Genomic DNA, 18,083 nt, shown 5'->3' with positions numbered 1-18,083 from the left:
AGGGCAGGGCGCGAAAATGCGGCGCGGACCTTCCGGCGGCCATTTTGGAACCGCCGATCAGCTGTTCTCCCCGCTTCGTTTTGCGAAGATCGCTAAGCGAACCGCCATAGGGGCCATCGCTGAGCGAACGCACCAGCGATGGCCCAGACCCCCTCGCTATGCGAATTCATCGCATAGCGAAGCACTCGCTAAGCGAAGCACCACTGTACACTCAAATTGCGGACCTGGGTTTTCAAGGGGAATATAATCCTATCCAGCTGTCTTCCAACTGACCTCTGTGTTGTCTGGATTATGTTTCAGTTTGTTTGCCCCCATCCAGCCCATGACTGAGACTAGGCCTCGGTTTAGAACGGAGACATCTTCCTTGGAATTCATAGAATCACAGAGTTGGAAGGGGGCCTAAAAGGCCATCAAGTCCAACCCCCTTCTCAAGGTATGAATCCAAATCAAAGCGGATCTGACAAAGATGGTTGTCTAGCTTTCTCTTGAATGCCTCCAGCGTTGGAGCGGTTGCCACCTCCCGAGGTCATGGGTTCCGGTATCGTACTTCTCTGTTAAGAAGTTTTTCCTGACATTCAGCCTAAATCTGGCTTCCTGTAGCTTGAGCCCATCATTACATGTCCTGAACTCTGGGATGATTGGGAGCAGATTCTGCCCCTCTTCTGTATGACGACCCTTCAAGTATTTGAAAAGTGCTATCCTATCTCCCTTTGGTCCCTTTTTCTCAAGGCTAAAAATGCCCAGTTCTTTCTGTCTGGCTGTTTACAAAGCACTCTATTTCAAACGAATCCCTTTCCCCCACCACCCTTGCCACGTTTAACTGTCCAGGTTCTCCTCCACCTTCCTGCCCTTTGACAACTTCCCCATACACAGAACTTTTCTTCCTCCAGCAGCAGAATGGGGTGGGTCTGAGTTTTGCCCTGCCAGATGCCTGTCTTGGTTTCAAATGTACGATTTAAAGAGATTGCCACCAATTTAGAAAAGCAGAGGAGGAAAAACAATGCGCCTTTCAAAAAGAGTCACCTCCAAAACACCCACCGGAGTCTCTTTAAAAATAATAATCTCTTTTTTTGGGTTATAATTATTTGTTGCTTCATGTGTCTGTAAGCCGCCTAGAGTGGTTGCTAAACCAGATAGGCGGGATATAAATACAGTAGAATAAATAAATAAATAAATAAATTTACTGAGGAAGTACATTAGAACAAACAAAGGATGTTGGAAATGTTGTAGAAGCGAAAACTAATTTGGAAACCCAGATGGGACGGTTCTTCCCGGTAAGGGTAAATACCCCAAGAAGTACACTGATGCACACCTGATGAAGTGCATTGTACGATGATTTTTAAAGTAAAAGCAGTGGTCCCCAACCTTGGGCCTCCAGATATTCTTGGACCACAACTCCCAGAAGCCTTTACCACCACATCTGCTGGCCAGGATTTCTGGGAGTTGAAGTCCAAGAACATCTGGAGGCCCTCAGTTGGGAACCACTGACCTACAGTATTTTTGCATTTGGGTTTTGCACCCAGTCGGGCTTCCTAGAGGGGAAAGGGAAGATGGGTTCCCTCCGTCCGAATTCTCCCCCTTCCAAACAACGTCACTTCCTGTCTCCAGGTGTTTTTTTTTGTTTTGTTTTGTTTTCAATCTCCGGGGAGAATCGTGGCTGGGTGTCCCTTTCTGCGATCCGGAGATTCACCCCGTGGTGCCTGGCAGAGAGGATGATCGGGAGTCCCAAATGAGGTTGGAAGGGCGGGGGGGGGGGAAATACTCTCTAAACCCAGCCAAGGGAAGGGCACCCCTAAACACACACACACACACACACACACACACACACACACACACACACACACACACACACACACACACACACACACACACACACACACACACACACACACACACACACACACACACACACACACACACCCCTCTGCCTCTGCTGCCGGGGAGAGGGTGGTGGGGTGAGGAGGTTGCTCGCCTTCTCCTGCGCCCCAAGAACTGGATCGGTCAGGAAGAAGTGGGGCTTTTGGGGTGGGGTTGGCCAGATGGTGGGGAGAGGGAGGCTCTTGTTTCTTGCAAGAGGTGACTTGACTTCGTGGGTTGCAGGCAGACCCCCCACCCAAGAGGAGTCAGTCGGAGGGGAGCTTCCCCCCCCCGAAGGCTGGGCAAAAATAAAAATGCTTTCAAAAATAAACATTAATATCAGTCAAATAAAAGCAAGATTCTTCCCCTTTACGTTATTAGCAGCAACAGTAATTAGGTTTTGATCATTTCAAGGAAAGGGAACTATTTAAAAAGCCCAGGGATTTTTTTCAAAGTGAATTGAATTTTATAAAGACCACACTGCAATAAACACTTGGGAATCCCATTGGTTACGGAACTGTGAACTACTATTATACATCCCAATGAAAGTGTAAATAAATAATGTGTTCCTTATGATGGATATGGTTTAAAAATGATTTATAAGACACTAAGTAACTAAAAGGAAGATTACTTCAACTAGGTTAAATCTTAGTAACACTGATTTTAAGGTAGTTTGGTGTAAAAGAGAACAAGGTGAGGAAAACCCGGGGGTGCACCTTCTGATTTTCTGGTAAATGTATGGCCTTGGACAGTGGCTCTCGGTGAAAACACCTTACAATATCTCTCATTTCTGATCGAGCCATTCTAATTTTTTTCGCCTTTCTTTCAAGGATCAGACCTGGATTGCTGGTTGGATTCTTGCACAGTTTGTCTTCTTCCTACAGTAGAAGACGCATGGGGAGAAAAATGTCCTGACTTTGGAGAGTTTTATAGCCCAGCCTGACAAGGGAGTCTTAGCTTGGAGAGAGGAGAGTCCTTTGGAGGCTGCTTTGGAGACAGACTCAAAAATGGCAGAGCCAGAGGCAGCTGGCCCTGAAACAGAAAGATACCCTGATGCCGTGATGTCCAAGCACAGCGAAGGCTTGTGGGAGAGATCAGTGCAGAAGATGCCGGATGAAGACACTGCCAGCTCAGATTTACAGCGTCAACTGTTTAGGTGCTTTTCCTACAATGAGGCTGAAGGTCCCCGAGAAGTTTGTACTCACCTCCACCGTCTTTGCCGTCAATGGCTTAATCCAGAGAACCACACCAAAGTTCAAATCATGGACCAGCTGATCCTGGAGCAGTTCCTGATCATCCTTCCTCTGGAGATGTCCAGCTGGGTGAGGGAATGTGGAGCGGAGACCAGTTCCCAGGCGGTGGCCCTGGCCGAAGGCTTCCTCCTCAGCCAGGCAGAGAAGAAATGGCAGGTGAGACTATTTCACCATTACTCTAATTTAGAGGATGTTTCTGATTTAGAGTTTGGCAACACGTGACCCCTGTCGTACTTTCCACATTCCCCCTACAACTGCTGTCCCCACAGTTGTTGCCAAATTTGCAGTCATTCTCCAAAACCTTAATGAGGAAAGCCTTTGAAAGCCAGGTGCATGACGAGCGATATCTTTGCTCTAAAGCCGAACAATAGCTCCAGAAGCCTCCGGGAAGCACCATACTACTTTAAAATCAAGTGTGTGGTTTCTGATGGGCCCTTTTGACCCATTTGTTCACTTATTATTATCAAATTTTGCCAAATTAAAAATTTGTTAAAGGAAGTTGCCTAAGTTGCCATAGGAAATTGCCTCTCTTTAACCAAGTCTGGGGGGGTGTGCCTCATTTTGCAATTGAATGTGCACCCAAATATAGCACCAGAATTGTGTAGTTTAGAAGAGTTAGTTTGTACAAGCGTATGAGGCAAAATCCAAAGAAAAATGAGACAAGACAAAAATATGTGGCACCTTAAAAGGCTATTACTGTATACTTTAATGTGAGCTTCAGACATATGGAATCAAATGAAATGTAGAATTCAGAAGTAAAACATTCAAATCAGTCATTGAATTTAAAGAGGCTTGGGTGTGTGGTTACAGCTCATGTGCAATAATGTATGGCCTCTGTTTGCTGTTCAGTTCTTTTGTAAACATTTGTACATGAGACAAAAAGCAGAAGACCAGGTAAGGGCAAAAAAAGAGCGGGGAATGGGGACGGTGGTATTGTAGACCAACTGTGAGCCGTAACAGGAATAAAGGGTAGCAGACAAAAACCCAAGAGAAAAAGGGAGAAGAACACACACACATCATATTTTTCCATGTATAAGACACCCCCCACTTTTCTAACCCCAAAGTAAGAAATCTAAGTGGGGCTTAGCAAGTGTAGGGGGAAAGGGATGAAAGCACTGCAGGATCGCTTTGATCCTTGCTTTCCCTTCCACTTGTTTTTGTTCTTTCCTCAGCTTCCGTGTATAAGGCGACCCTCAATTTTTATTCTAAAGATTTTAGACAAAAGTATAGTCTTATAGATGGAAAATGCGGTCTATAATGTGTGTCTGTGAGAGAGAGACACTCTGTGTGCGTGTGTTAGCATCTTGTGAATGAATGACATTTTCCTGTGTAATTTCGCTTCTGCAAGAGTACACAGGCAATAGGTTTCCAGCTGGACTATATCAAAAGTGTGAAGTAGCATCCAGCAGTGCAGCTAATGTACTCTCTTCGATTCCTGTCTTTAAAAGTGAACATGGCTCTCCTTTCTGCAACTAGTCATGCTCAGTTGTTGAAACTCGTGGTGTGAAAGAGAAGATTGCTGCACGGCTGCCCTTCTATATGCTGTTTTTGTTACTGGCTTTTGATCTGAGTGGTGAGATAGATGCACTCTTGATCTTGTCCTATCTTGTGAGCATTTCTAACCAAAAACTGAACATCCTGGGGCAATTCCACCACATACATTGGGGTAAGAAAATGCAATTAGTGAGAGATTTCTTAGCAGACTGAGAGATATGTAGATGAACATGATAATATTTTTGTCAGTAAGAATTGAAGCAGGAAACCTTTAATAACTAGTTGTTTCTCCAGCGTTTCTCTTCCTTTTGATTGTTGACGGAAAAGAATCAAGCCTTCTATCATTTTAATTATTCACTATTAATAAAGGAGTGTTTTTCTTGAGATCCTGAGAGAATAGGTGAGCCATAGCCATTAAATCCCCAACCTATTCACCAACGTTTCTTCCTTTATCCTTCCTTTTCTGATCCTTATTTCTTTGAACCCTCCCTGATCTTTCAGGGGAGAAATCTTTCTGCAGACATTCAGTTTGACTTCCCAGGGGCAGAGATGGATCCATTGGGAACTGGAGAGAGTCCAGTGCAAGGAGAGATCAAGCAGGATGAGGAAGGAGGTGCTACATTTCAGGGTAAGGATTCACGCTGGGGAAGTAAGTCTGCTTCAATGTATTCACGAAGGCTTTCACAGCCGGGATCTAATGGTTGTTGTGGGTTTTCCGGGCTCTTTGGCCATGTTCTGAAGGTTGTTCTTCCTAACGTTTTGCCAGTCTCTGTGGCCAGCATCTTCAGAGGACAGCACTCTGTGCTCTGAAGGTGCTGTCCTCTGAAGATGCTGGCCACAGAGACTGGCGAAACGTTAGGAAGAACAACCTTCAGAACATGGTCAAAGAGCCCGAAAAACTCACAACAACCATCTGCTTCAATGTCTTCTCCCTCTCCCTGAAGTCTGGAACAGGTCCTTGGGCTGCTTTTATATCTCCAGGAGTCTCTTGAGCAGCAATATCATAGAATCATAGAGTTGGAAGGGGCCTGTAAAGCTATCAAGTCCAACTCCCTTCTCAAAGCAGGAATCAAAATCAAAGCAGATCTGAAAGATGCTTGTTCAGATAGAAAGACCTCATCAGCAAATGGAACAATGTGAAGTACAACTTCAGGGCAGGACAGATTGTGACACCCATGTTAGACTTAACTTTAATTGCTTATTGTTTGTTCTATTCTTTTATTACTTTTAATTATATATTTGACTTATATGTATATCCTCGCATTTCCTCCAACATGCTGAAGGCCACGTGGCTTTCTCTCTAGTCACAAGAACCCTGTGAAGTCAGTCAGAGTGAGAAAAAGAATAGGATAAAAGTTGACCAGTGAGTTTCATGGCTCAGTGGGGATTGGGATCCGTATCTCCCATGGTCCACTTCAAGTCTCAAACCACACATCTTACTGTCTTTCAGTGCGATCCTAAATCTTTTCCTGGGATATAAGTCTTATTAAATTCCTAGGAATTATCACATTCCTAGAAATTTCTTGGGATATAAGTGTTACCACTTTTGAGTAGGCATTAGTTTGTGTAGTTTTAAGATTTAAATCTACGAGAGGAGCCTATGGATCTGACTTCTTGCGCCCTTTCTCCCACAGAGGTTGTAATGAGGCTGACAAGTCCTGAGCCATCTCTTTTTCCTTGCCATGAAACGGAAGCAGATCAGGTAAGAAGAAGGGTTCCTGGGAAGAAACACAACCTACAAACAGTATTCAGACCCACCACAAAAATACAACAAATGTTACAGTCAGCAAAGGACAAAAGGGACCCCCTCACCACTGCAGGAGTATACTGGATACCGTGCAGTTGTGGACAGGTATATATTGGAACCACAAAACGCAGAATCAAAAGAACATGAGAGACACTGCAGATTAAAACAATCAGTAACCTTGTTATGCAGTGAGTATATTAGCAGTGCCACTCATGAAAGTTGGATTTTTCCAGTAGAAGAGACCCAAACATCTCACCTTCATTAGCCTTTTAGAGTTTGTTATTTCGTCATCCTACTCTGACCTGGGAGAAGAATATACAGTACTTTCTCTTTCATACAGGCTCCTGTGATGTTTGAGGAGGTGGCTGTTGCTTTCACCCAGGAGGAGTGGGCACTGCTGGATCACGACCAGAGGGTCCTGCACCAGGAAGTCATGGAGGAAAACCATGAGATCGTGGCCTCCCTCGGTAAGGCTCCCTCTTTCCTTGATAGACGGCAGTATCAATGCAGCAATGATAGTAGTAGCATTGCTTATAAACTTTTAAAGTTTCAGTGTTCATCTAACTCATCCTGCCCACTGGAGTGGTTCCTAAGGCAGAGCAGGAGAACGTGGCAGAAGCCACTGGCAATGGTGCAGCTAAAAAAAATTGTAAATAAATAAATAATAAATAAACGTATTGTCTAGCCGTTGCTGACCTTCAAATTCCACCAGGTTTAATCAGCCTAGACAGAGTTGGCTACACTGATTGGTAGCAGCCCTCCAGTGTTTGAAAGCAGGATTGTTCGGTAGCCCTATCTGGAAATTCTGACCTTAGATGGCAGTTTCCCATTGAAGGACTTACCAAGCCCAAGCCCACTTTGCTTCCAAAAACAAGCAGATCCACCCTGTTCAGGGTGGAATGGCTGTAGGTGGCGATACCAGAAATATACAGAAAGGGAATGTAATTTAAAAAGGCATCTGCCTATGAAATGGTCCCTAAAGTCACAGATGGGTAGAAAATACCTTTAGATCAATCTTAATGTGAAAATTCTCCAGGATTTTGAACTGAGGCTCTTAAACTTGGAATCTAATATTGTCTCCTCCTCCTCCTCCTCTTCTTCTTCTTCTTCTTCTTCTTCTTCTTCTTCTTCTTCTTCTTCTTCTTCTTCTTCTTCTTCTTCTTCTTCTTCTTCTTCTTCTTCTTCTTCTTCTTTCTAGCTGACAACTGGAGGGCAACAACTATATGGCCACAGAGAGGGAGGAGTTTCAGGCAGAAATTAGCACTCATCAGACACCACCCATCCCACGAAAAAGAGAAGAGTATTTCCCAAAGGAAGGCCTACAAACAGATCCAGAGTGGGAAATGTTTTGCCCAGAATATGGCTTCTGCCTATCAGAAGACAGGTCATGTTGCAGAGGACAATGAGGGATGGGGAGTCTCTGGGAAAGGTTTCAGTGACATGTCCCATCGTACAAGCTGTGTGAGAAAATATATTACAAGCTATCCCAGAGAATATTCAAGAGAGAAACTGTCCAAGTGCCAGGAATGTGGGAAATGTTATACTTGTAATTCTTACCTTGTGAAGCACCATAGTGTACACAACAGAGAGAAATACCAATGTCTGGAGTGTGGGAAATGTTTTGCTCACCATTCAAATCTACTGATACACCAGAGAGTCCACATGCGAGAGAAACCTTACAAATGTCGGGACTGTGGGAAAGGTTTTGCTCAGAATTCAGATCTTATAAAGCATCGGACAGTACACACAGGAGAGAAACCCTATAAGTGCCAGGAATGTGGGAAATGCTTTTCTCGGAATTCAAACTTTCTGACCCACCAGAGAATTCACACTGGAGACAAACCATACAAATGCCAGGAGTGTGGGAAGTGTTTTGCACACAATACAAATCTTGTGAAGCATCAGATTTTACATACAAGAGAGAAAACATACAGTTGCCAGGAATGTGGGAAATGTTTTTCTCAAAATTCACACCTCCTGATCCACCAGGGAATCCACACAGGAGAGAAACCATGGAAATGCCAGGAGTGTGGGAAATGCTTTGTTCGTAAGTCAAGCCTTTTGAGTCATCAGAGGGTCCACACAAGAGAGAAACCATATATGTGCAAGGCATGTGGGAAATGTTATGCTTATCATTCACAGTATGCAAACCACCAAAGAATCCATGAGGGCGGAGAACTACACAAGTGTCTTCAGTGTGGCAAGTGCTTTGCTCAGAATTCAAACCTCCTGATGCACCAAAGAATCCATACAGGAGATAAACCATACAAGTGCCAAGAATGTGGGAAGTGTTTTGCTCGGAATGCAGATCTTGTGAAGCATCGGATTGTACACACAAGAGATAAATCATACCAGTGCAACGAATGTGGGAAGTGTTTTTCTCAAAATTCACACCTTTTAAATCACCAGCGAATCCACACAGGAGAGAAGCCATATAAGTGTCAGGAATGTGGCAAATGCTTTGCTCGGAATTCAAACTTAGTGACCCACGAGAGAATCCACACAGGGGAGAAACCATACAAGTGCCAGGAATGTGGGAAGTGTTTTGCTCGGATCTCAAATCTTGTGAAGCATCAGACCGTACACAAAAAAGACAAACCATACAAGTGCCAAGAATGTGGCAAATGCTTTTCTCTGAATTCAAACCTTCTGACTCACCAGAGGATCCACACAGGAGAGAAACCCTACAAGTGCGAGGAATGTGGGAAATTTTTTTCCAGGAATTCAAACCTTCTGACTCACCAGAGGATCCACACAGGAGAGAAACCCTACAAGTGCCAGGAATGTGGGAAGTGTTTTGCTTGGAATTCAAACCTTGTGAAGCATCGGAGAGTTCATTCCGTTTGTCTCGTATCCTCCAGGAATTGCCTCTTAACACCTATTCAGCCAAAAGAAGCAGTGTGGGAAATGTTTTGCTCGTAAGAGCCATCAAAAGATCAACAAAAGAGAGAAAGCATACAAGGGTCAGGAGTCTGGGAAATGTTTTTGCTCGGATTTGAAACCTGGTGAAGGATCGGCAAGTTTACAGTGTTGGCCTGGGATCCACTGAGAATTGCCTCTGTGCACATCTTTAGCCCAGACAACCAGAAGAGAGATCTGGGAATAGTTGCCGGAGAAGGCTTGTCTATCTTTTTTGACTTCCTCCCTCAACATCTTCCTGTATCTATTGCTAAACTGATGTTCTTAGACTCCACCTATCAGTCTAAATCACAACCCTAATTGTGCAACAAGATTCCAGTCAGTATTTTCTGTGTTTCTTATTTTTTTGAATACTTGCAACATACACTGGAGAAAAACCAGGAGCGTGTGGGAAATGTTTTGCACAGAATTCCCATTTTTTGATATTTCATACTGGGCACACAGAAAACAACACCTACAAATGCTAGGAGTGTGGAAAAGATTTTGTTTGTAGGATATAGCTTTTTATTCATCGGAGAGACCAGAAAGGGAAGAAAGAGTTGTTAAAGGAGTCGGCCTTACTTAAAGAAACTCTTGAAGGCCATCCCAAAGATTATAGCAGGGCTGCCATGTGTTTCTGACATCTTACTGTTTCAAGTGAGAAAAACCCTCCAATTATAATTTTCTAATAAAATCTTCTAGACAAGGGTGCACAATATTCAGCTGAGGATTAGCATCCAGAGACATTTTTGGAGCCCTTCGAAATCCCTTTACTCCCTGTTCCCTGCTTATTTAAAAAATACTATTAAAAATAGGTTGTATGGGGAACAATTTTCCATGATTTGAGGAACCACAGAACTCGTTGGAACCCCCACATACCCCCCAAAAAAATTCCACTGAAAAAAAGTTGCCACTAGAGCTTTTTCCAGATTTTAAAAAAACATCAGTGCTATGCCATTCAGTTTTTTTTTAAATTCTAAATTCCAACATTTTCCAAGAATTCCTCAGACATAATTCTGGGAGTTCCAGCCCATAAACATGCACCTACATTTCGCTCGCCTAGAGAAAGGCTGAATCATTCTTCTAGGCCTTATTTCCTGCTGCAATCCGTCATGAGGTAGTAGCCTCATTCCCCTTTATACTCTAGAGAGGGCATTTCCTGAGAAACCATCACCTCAAGGAAGCACCCTGGCAGGAAATAAAGCCTAGAGCAGCCATTCTCAGTCACAGACTTCTAAGGAGCTCTTCTCAGATTCCTGTCAAACAAGGAAAGCTTTTGGCTGTGTGCCAACAAAGATAACACAAAACGGATGAATCTGTGGACCCCTTAAAATGTGCCAAGTCCCCCCACACACACACCCCTCACATGGAGAATGGTTGGCCTAGAAGGCGGCTTCAGCTAAAATAAGTATGGAATACAATGCAACTCTAACCCTGAAGGATTTTATTTTTAAAAAAATTAGAAAGTAAAAAAAAAAAACATATTTAAAAATTAAAATCCAATTTAAATTTCTTTTTTTTAAATAGTTCAGTTTATTCACTCTGCATCAAAGATGCCACACGGGGAGAAATTGGTGAATAAATCCAGATAATGAGTCCACACCTTGTGATTCTTGAACTTGCACACAGGAGAGAATGCAACTGCCAAGATTGTGGGGAATCACCCCAATTTACCCCTTCTGACCTCTAGAAAATCTGTACAGATACAAGTGTGTCCTAGTTTTCTCTCAGATAGTGGTGTCAAAATTTCCTTTGTCTTGTCCCTTGACTCTTTCAATAATGGTCTCTAATGCTCTTTCTTTCTAATCATCATTAGTTATTCTCATCTCTTACTCTTTTACTGCCATTCTACTCTACATTTGTGCATTTGCTCCCTTATATAACATCCTGTACACAGTCAGCCGCCCCCCAGGTATTGAGTCCCACGCCTTTCAGCTTGACTTCATTTAATATGATTTTATTAAAATATCAGCGCCGAGTCTGCCACCCTTAGCAGAATTAGACAACAATTCTTCTAAGCAGCAAGGATCGATAACGGACTTTTTGGCACTGGGGAAACAGTTCATCTCATTTCTGGATCAGTGATTAACAGCACAATGCCCCAAGACGGTGATTTCGCATCCACAGGTTGCGAAAATAAGGAGAAAAAGTGGGGGAGGGGCAATATTCTGACCCTTCCAGAACTCACAGTTTATGGACCATCTTTTGTGCTTCTTTGGAAACAAACCCTTTGAGGGTGTGAATAGTGGAAGCAGATGTTAGGAAGTCGCACCTGGAAAGTTGAGTCTCCTCAGGTTCATTCATTTCAGCCATCCACACAGGAGTCAGCAGGAGAGGGAAAGAAATCCGCCTTGTTTGCACCTTGTTAACTGTGTGAATCCTCTCCTCCCTTCAACTTGAGCCTGGGTCTGCTTACTTCCCTCCTTCCTCTTTTCTTTCTTTTTTTCATTAAAGGCTGGTGTCCTGGAGCTAGACCATCTAGGACTAGGTCACTGGTTCTTAACCTTGGGTTACTCAGGAGTTTTGGACTGCAACTCCCAGAAGCCTTCACCACCAGCTGTGCTGGCTGGGGTTTCTGGGAGTTGCAGTTCAAAAGCATCCGAGTAACAAAGGTTAAGAACCACTGATCTAGGTGATCAAAGGCGTGATGGTGGTCGTGGTGGGGAGAGACAAAGAATTGGCATTGAAATAGGAGGAAGTTTTCACTTCAGCCTTGTTTTCTGGCTTCTTCCTGTAGTTCTGCTGTATTCTGGCTGTCCGGATTTGCAGGAGGCACACGGAGCAGGACTACTTTAAAACATCCTCTCCTCTTTCTCTCTCTCCTTTGTTTGGCCAGCTGCCCCAGTGCTAGATTCGCAAGTCTTTAAAAAGAAAAAAAGGGGGGGGGAACAGAATGGAAAGGGAAAGATTAAAGAGACCTGAGCAGAAGAATTAGAGGATTCAAATGGCAGCCAGTTTTCCCTCCTACCTTGGCTTCTCCCACTGTTGCTGGATCTAGCTTTAAAAACAATGCTTACAAGCTCCTCTGCATTGAATCAAGGGATCATACGGATGGTGGAGGCATTTGATTCCAAGAAAGTAGAAGCCTCGGTAGTGAAAGAAAAAAATGTTATTATTTTTTCGGGGGAACTGGGTTTCTCAGTGATGGCCACCATGTTATGGAACACCCTTCCTTTAGGAAGTCCAGTACCTCAGCTCCAAACCCTCCTTGGCTTCAGGAAGAAAGTAAAGACCTGGCTCTTTCGTCAGGCTTTCCCTAATCCTGTCCCTGTTCAATTTATTTTATTGTTTGTTTTGTCTTCCCAAGAAGGAAAAGATGTGGAAGGCTTTTTCTGGCAGATCATGGATTAATGCCTCCTTCCTGCTCTTGAACAAACACACCGTCCATATTCTGCTGCTCATCCGAATCCTCAGGCAACAGATTGGATGGGTCTGCGTTTGTGCTGCCAGAAGCCTGACTTGGCTTCAGTCATAAGGAGGAAACTGGCACCAAATTTTAAGACAGACAATAAACAAGATACGAAGCACCAACCCATTTGAAATTACTGCAGGCGAGATGTAACCATACACACAAGATTGTTAAAGCTTATGAATGTTTCACTTGTGAAATCTGTACAGTATTTCATTTTATTCTATATGTCTGAAGAAGTGAACTTTTTTAAATAAATGAAAACTTACAAGAAAAAGATATTGTATATATATATGTGTGTAGTCTCTCTTTCACCACCACCAACATTCCATTTATCTTTTAAATGAGCCCCCACCCCTTCAGAAAATACAGATATTCTTGTCCTGGTTTCTTTCTCTTCTACTTTATTCAATACAGCATATATAAAATCATCCCATATCTCAAATAAACCTTTTAATCTTTAACACGCCTTTTAAACTTAATTTCAGGTGTAAAATTATCATGAATTGCTATACTGCATTCCAGAGTTCATTGCACACTCCTGCGGTGGAAAGAGCTAATTCTTCATCCAATTTTGTCGCTGTTGGTCACCGAGCAGCTGCTATCATATTTATAATCATTTCTCTTTTTTTAATAACTCTATTTACGTCATAATTATCTCTTTACCCTAATAATGCTGTTCTTGAGGATGTTCACGTCCACTCTTTCTCTAATGTCAAAGAAATTAGGGAAGAAGTGGAGTTGATCCACAAAATCTCCTATTAAACTATAATAATTAGTCTTTCAGGTGCCACAGGGGTTTTATATCTTTTTGTTGTTCCTTTTTTCCCCCTGTGGATTTTGCCATACAAGTTTGCACAGACTAACACTACATCCCGAGTCTCTGTCCTTAGAAAGGGATGCTGACGAAGCCGGATCTTGGAAACGAACAAGGAGACCAGTCTTGAGACCCCCCCCCCACGTGTGACTCCGACGGCTTCCTCCCGAAGGGTTAAATACATTGAGTTGGGATGCCTAGAGAGGAAGGGGGGGGGAAACACGGGGCGGAAGTGGCTCCTTCCCCCCCCATCCAAATAAAGCTTCTTCCGGTCTAAACATTTTGCTTATTTGAATCAGCAAAAGGAATAGTGATTGCGTCTCTTTTCCGGGGGAGCCGGAAATTCACCCTGTGGTGCCTGGCTGGGAGGATGATGGTGAGTCCTTTCTGAAGCTGGGAGGGAGGATGTTGGCGACTGGGGGGGAGCAAGGGGAGAGAGAGAGAGAGAGAGAGGGACACCCCAAACTCCAAGCTCAGCAAAGGAGAGAAGGAAGGAAGGGAATTCCTCTATTATGCCCGGCATTTTATTTATTTTATTTATTTATTTAACTTATATGCCGCCCACTCTACCCAAAGGTCTCTGGGCGGCTAACAACAATTAAAATTCAATTAAAATACAATAAAAGATAACATGATTAAAATTGGGGGTGTCCTCCAGAGGCAGCCACTGGTATGGTTTGAAATTATTAATACATATTACGTTTCGGATTCCCTCCCTCACAGTGTCATGTCCTGAAATACATTGAGCTGTTAGCTGGTCTTCCTCTTAGTTTGGGAAGGAGGGAGGCTTCCTAGTTTAGGGGATGCAGGAGAAATGGCGAGGGGGGGGGAGATACACAGGTCTGGCCCTAAGAATGAGTAGGGGCAACTTTGGAGAAATGGTGGGGGTGGCTGATCTCCTGGGTGTGCTGTTTGAGACAAATATCTCTCTGGCTAAAGATATAGCCGGTCCAGCAGGAGAAAGGGGAGTATTACTGTTATATTACTATTCAAAATAATTTGATTTTGATTATTTCAAGGAAGTGGCAATATAAGAGGCTTTTTAAATTTTTGCATGGGGAAGTATGAAGAAGAAAAACCTCTGGGGATTTTTTTAAAAAATGAATTGACAAAAAAAGGCAAAACTGCAATAAAAATGGTGGGATCCCACAAGAGTATTTGTTTGACTCCTCTTTACTCTTTCAGGGGAGAAATCTTTCTGCAGACTGAATCAGGCTGCAGACATTCAGCCTGATTTCCAAGTTGGGAGAGACAGAGAGAGATTAATTGGGGTCTGGAGAATGTCTGCTGCAGAAGGAGATCTAACAGGAGGAGAACAGGGATACATTATTAGCACTATCAGTAATTTTTTGTTGTTGTTTAGTCATGTCCGACTCTTCATGACCCCATGGACCAGAGCACACCAGGCCCTCCTGTCTTCCACTGCCTCCCGGAGTTGGGCGAAATTCATGTTGGTCACTTCGATCACACTATCGAACCATCTTGCCCTCTGTCATCCCTTTCTCTGGCCTTGACATTTTCCCAACATCAGAGTCTTTTCCTGGCAGTCTTCTCTTCTCATGAGATGGTCAAAGTATTGGAGCCTCAGCTTCAGGATCTGTCCTTCCAGTGAACACTCAGGGTTGATTTCCTTCAAAATTGATAAGTTTGTTCTCCTTGCAGTCCAGGGGACTCTCAAGAGTCTCCTCCAGCACTACAATTCAAAAGCATCAATTCTTTGGCGCTTATCCTTCTTGATGGTCCAGCTCTCACTTCCTTACATCCGCTACTGGAAAAACCATAGCTTTGACTATGCAGACTTTTGTCGGCAAGGGGATGTCTCTGCTTTTTCAGATGCTATCTAGGTTTGTCATCACTTTCCTCCCAAGAAGCAGGCGTCTTTTAATTTTGTGGCTGCTGTCCCCATCTGCAGTGATGATGGAGCCAAAGAAGGTAAAATCTGTCACTGCCTCCATATTTTCCCCCTCTATTTGCCAGGAGGTGATGGGACCAGTGGCCATGGTCTTAGTTTTTTTTATGTTGAGCTTCAGACCATTTCGGCGCTCTCTTCACCCTCATTAAGAAGTTATTTAATTTATCCTCACCTTCTGCCATCAGAGTGGTATCATCTGCATATCTGAGGTTGTTGATATTTATTCCAGCAATCTTAATTCCGGTTTGGGATTCTGTGAATACGGGTTGGTTCTGCCAGGGGCGGTTCCGTTGACAGTGCGGGAAAAAGGACAGGAGGCTGTTCTTCTTTTCTAACAGAATCTGTTTTATTGGTAAACTTAACTCGGCTGGCTCAAAAGGATCCATTAAACTTAACTCTGGTAACAACTTATAACTTCAAACTCGTGTAGTCATTTCTTTGTCTTTACTTCTTATTGGGGGGCTGGCCCAAATCGCTCCCGGTCGGTCATAGGGTGGATTGGTGTGGTCCGTACCGCGCAAACGGTCCCATAGCATGGATGTCTCGCCGAATCCCCCTCCCGCTGACTCTGGAGTAAAGAGGGACTGGGACGGATCACCCGCCTCCCCCCATGCTGATTGCATGGGTACGCAACCACAGTCCATTCCAGAGGATCTACCTCTTGTCCGTGCGCGAAGAAATCTGGAGGTCCCAGCAATAATCCTCTATCCACTTATAAGTTCGGGAATTCTTTAAGTAGTTTTAAGAAACTCTCTTGGCCCATACTCCATTCTGTCTGTACAGACCTATCCCTTTTGTCAGCCGGTTCACATTTCACCACTCTGAAACTTCCCGCCTTTTCACCCTCATTTATATCTTCTCATATGATCAGATCTAGCTCCTCCTCTCTCTCGTCAGCCAAACATACTTCTCTAGGCTGTTGTACCTCCCTGTCATCCTGTTCCACCTCTGCTAATATCCCTTCTACACATTCTGTTCCTCCTTCTGCTCCTTTGACTTCAGAGGACGGCTCACTCTCTTTCTCTCCTTCACAGATTCATTCAGTAACAGGAAGATCCATCCTGACCAGTTGAAGGCTCAGCCTGACTGTTAACTGCCTCTCAGTTTGCAGAGATACAGACCAGATTGTGACCTCATTCTGACATCGGAGGATAGAGAAAATGGATAGTTAACTATTAGTACAAAGGAGGCTTAAAGATTTTCAGAATAAAGTTATTTTTAAGCTCCTGCTCGCTCCTCTAGGTTCCTTGCTCAAGGCCTCCTGAATTCCTGCCTGACACTCTATCCACTATGGCACAATAGCTGTTAAAGGGTCATATAACTCACTTTCAACCCTCAACTTGACCTAACAGGAAGATCCATCCTGATCAGATGAAGGCTCAGCCTGACTGTTAACTGCCTCTCAGTTTGCAGAGATGCAGACCAGATTGTGACCTCATTCCGACATCAGAGGATTCTGACTTATGGCCAGGCTGGTTAGGGGAATTGTGGGAGCTGCAGTCAAAGAAAGCCACTTTATCAAGCTCTGCTTGGCATGTCATGAGCTTGCCCAAGGCGACTCAGGCCAGCTCTTCCTCCCTGAAGGCACAGTGGGAAATCCAACTCCCAACCTCTGGCTCCACAACCAGCCTTTGTAACAATATTTATTTATTTATTTATTTATTTATTTCTTTATTTATTTATTTATTTATTTATTTATTTATTTATTTATTTATTTATTTATTTATTTATTTATTTAATACCCTGCCTTTCTGGTCATTGCGACCACTCTAGGTGGAATGAATTTCTGAATTCCCAAAGAAACCTTTAGCATGACCCAAAAGCCAGCTTCCAGTAGAAAAGCAAAGACACAGATCCCAAACCCTGAGGATCACTCGTTACCTGAAGGGTGATATCCTCAGTCACAGGACATATTTTCCCTATCAATAGCTTAATTGACAAAGGAATGAATAATTTCAGGAGCATCTTTAAAGAAAATGGGTGGTCGACTATTAGCACGGGGGGGGGGCTTGAAGCCTTTCAGAATAAAATTATTTTTAAAGCTCCTGCACACTCCTCTAGGATCCTCGCTGAAGGCCTCCTGAATTCCTGCCTGACACTCAATCCACTATGACACCATAGCTGTCAACAGGTCATATAACCCATCTTCAACCCTCATCTTGACCTAACAGGAGACCTGGGCACAGTGCGTTCTGAGTGCCCTCTACGGCCTGCAGACAATTTTGAACATCAAAACCATTTACAGTGGTGCCCCGCATAGCAAGCGCCCCGTTTAACGACGAATCCGCATATCAGTGCAGATTTTGCGATCGCAAAAGCGATTGCATTGCGATGTTTAGAATGGCTAAACATTGCATTGCGATGATCGGTAAGCATTTTGCTTACCGATCTTCGCATTGCGATGTTTTAAAACAGCTGATCAGTGGTTCCAAAACGGCCTCCGGAAGAAAAAAATGGCCGTCCGCAGCATTTTCGCGCGGTTTCCTCGCTTACCGAGGCGGCGAAAATGGCAGCCGGATGGAGGATTTCCGCTTAGCGGTGAGTTTATGCCCCATAGGAACGCATTAAACAGAGTTCCTATGGGGTTTTTTTTCCATATAGCGATGATTCCGGATAGCGACGATTTATCTGGAACGGATTATCATTGCTATGCGGGGCACCACTGTATAGCTTTTTGTCTAAAGTTGATCAGTTAC

The 18,083-nt window shown here is 43.7% G+C and overlaps 1 protein-coding gene across 2 annotated transcripts in view; it reads left to right on the top strand.

Annotated features, from left to right (window-relative positions):
- Nucleotides 1-1,963: 1,963 nt before the first annotated feature.
- The window catches only part of LOC110069880 (uncharacterized), a 29,557-nt gene continuing 13,437 nt past the window's right edge, over nucleotides 1,964-18,083 (top strand). The window contains exons 1-5 of one of the 2 annotated variants that reach the window (XM_078388076.1): nucleotides 1,964-3,266; nucleotides 5,106-5,232; nucleotides 6,239-6,306; nucleotides 6,692-6,818; nucleotides 7,550-9,125. In XM_078388076.1, coding sequence (XP_078244202.1) covers nucleotides 2,865-3,266; nucleotides 5,106-5,232; nucleotides 6,239-6,306; nucleotides 6,692-6,818; nucleotides 7,550-9,125 — 2,300 coding nt within the window. In that variant the 5' untranslated portion in view covers nucleotides 1,964-2,864. Of the gene's footprint in view, nucleotides 3,267-5,105; nucleotides 5,233-6,238; nucleotides 6,307-6,691; nucleotides 6,819-7,549; nucleotides 9,126-9,271; nucleotides 13,852-18,083 lie in introns of those variants that run through there. The other variant, XM_078388075.1, reaches the window with a different exon arrangement.

Source organism: Pogona vitticeps, chromosome 2 (assembly GCF_051106095.1).
Source record: "Pogona vitticeps strain Pit_001003342236 chromosome 2, PviZW2.1, whole genome shotgun sequence".
In the NCBI taxonomy this organism is placed as follows: Eukaryota; Metazoa; Chordata; class Lepidosauria; order Squamata; family Agamidae; genus Pogona; species Pogona vitticeps.
Note: the sequence above shows the minus strand (reverse complement) of the source record. Positions and strands in the feature narration are given on the sequence as shown.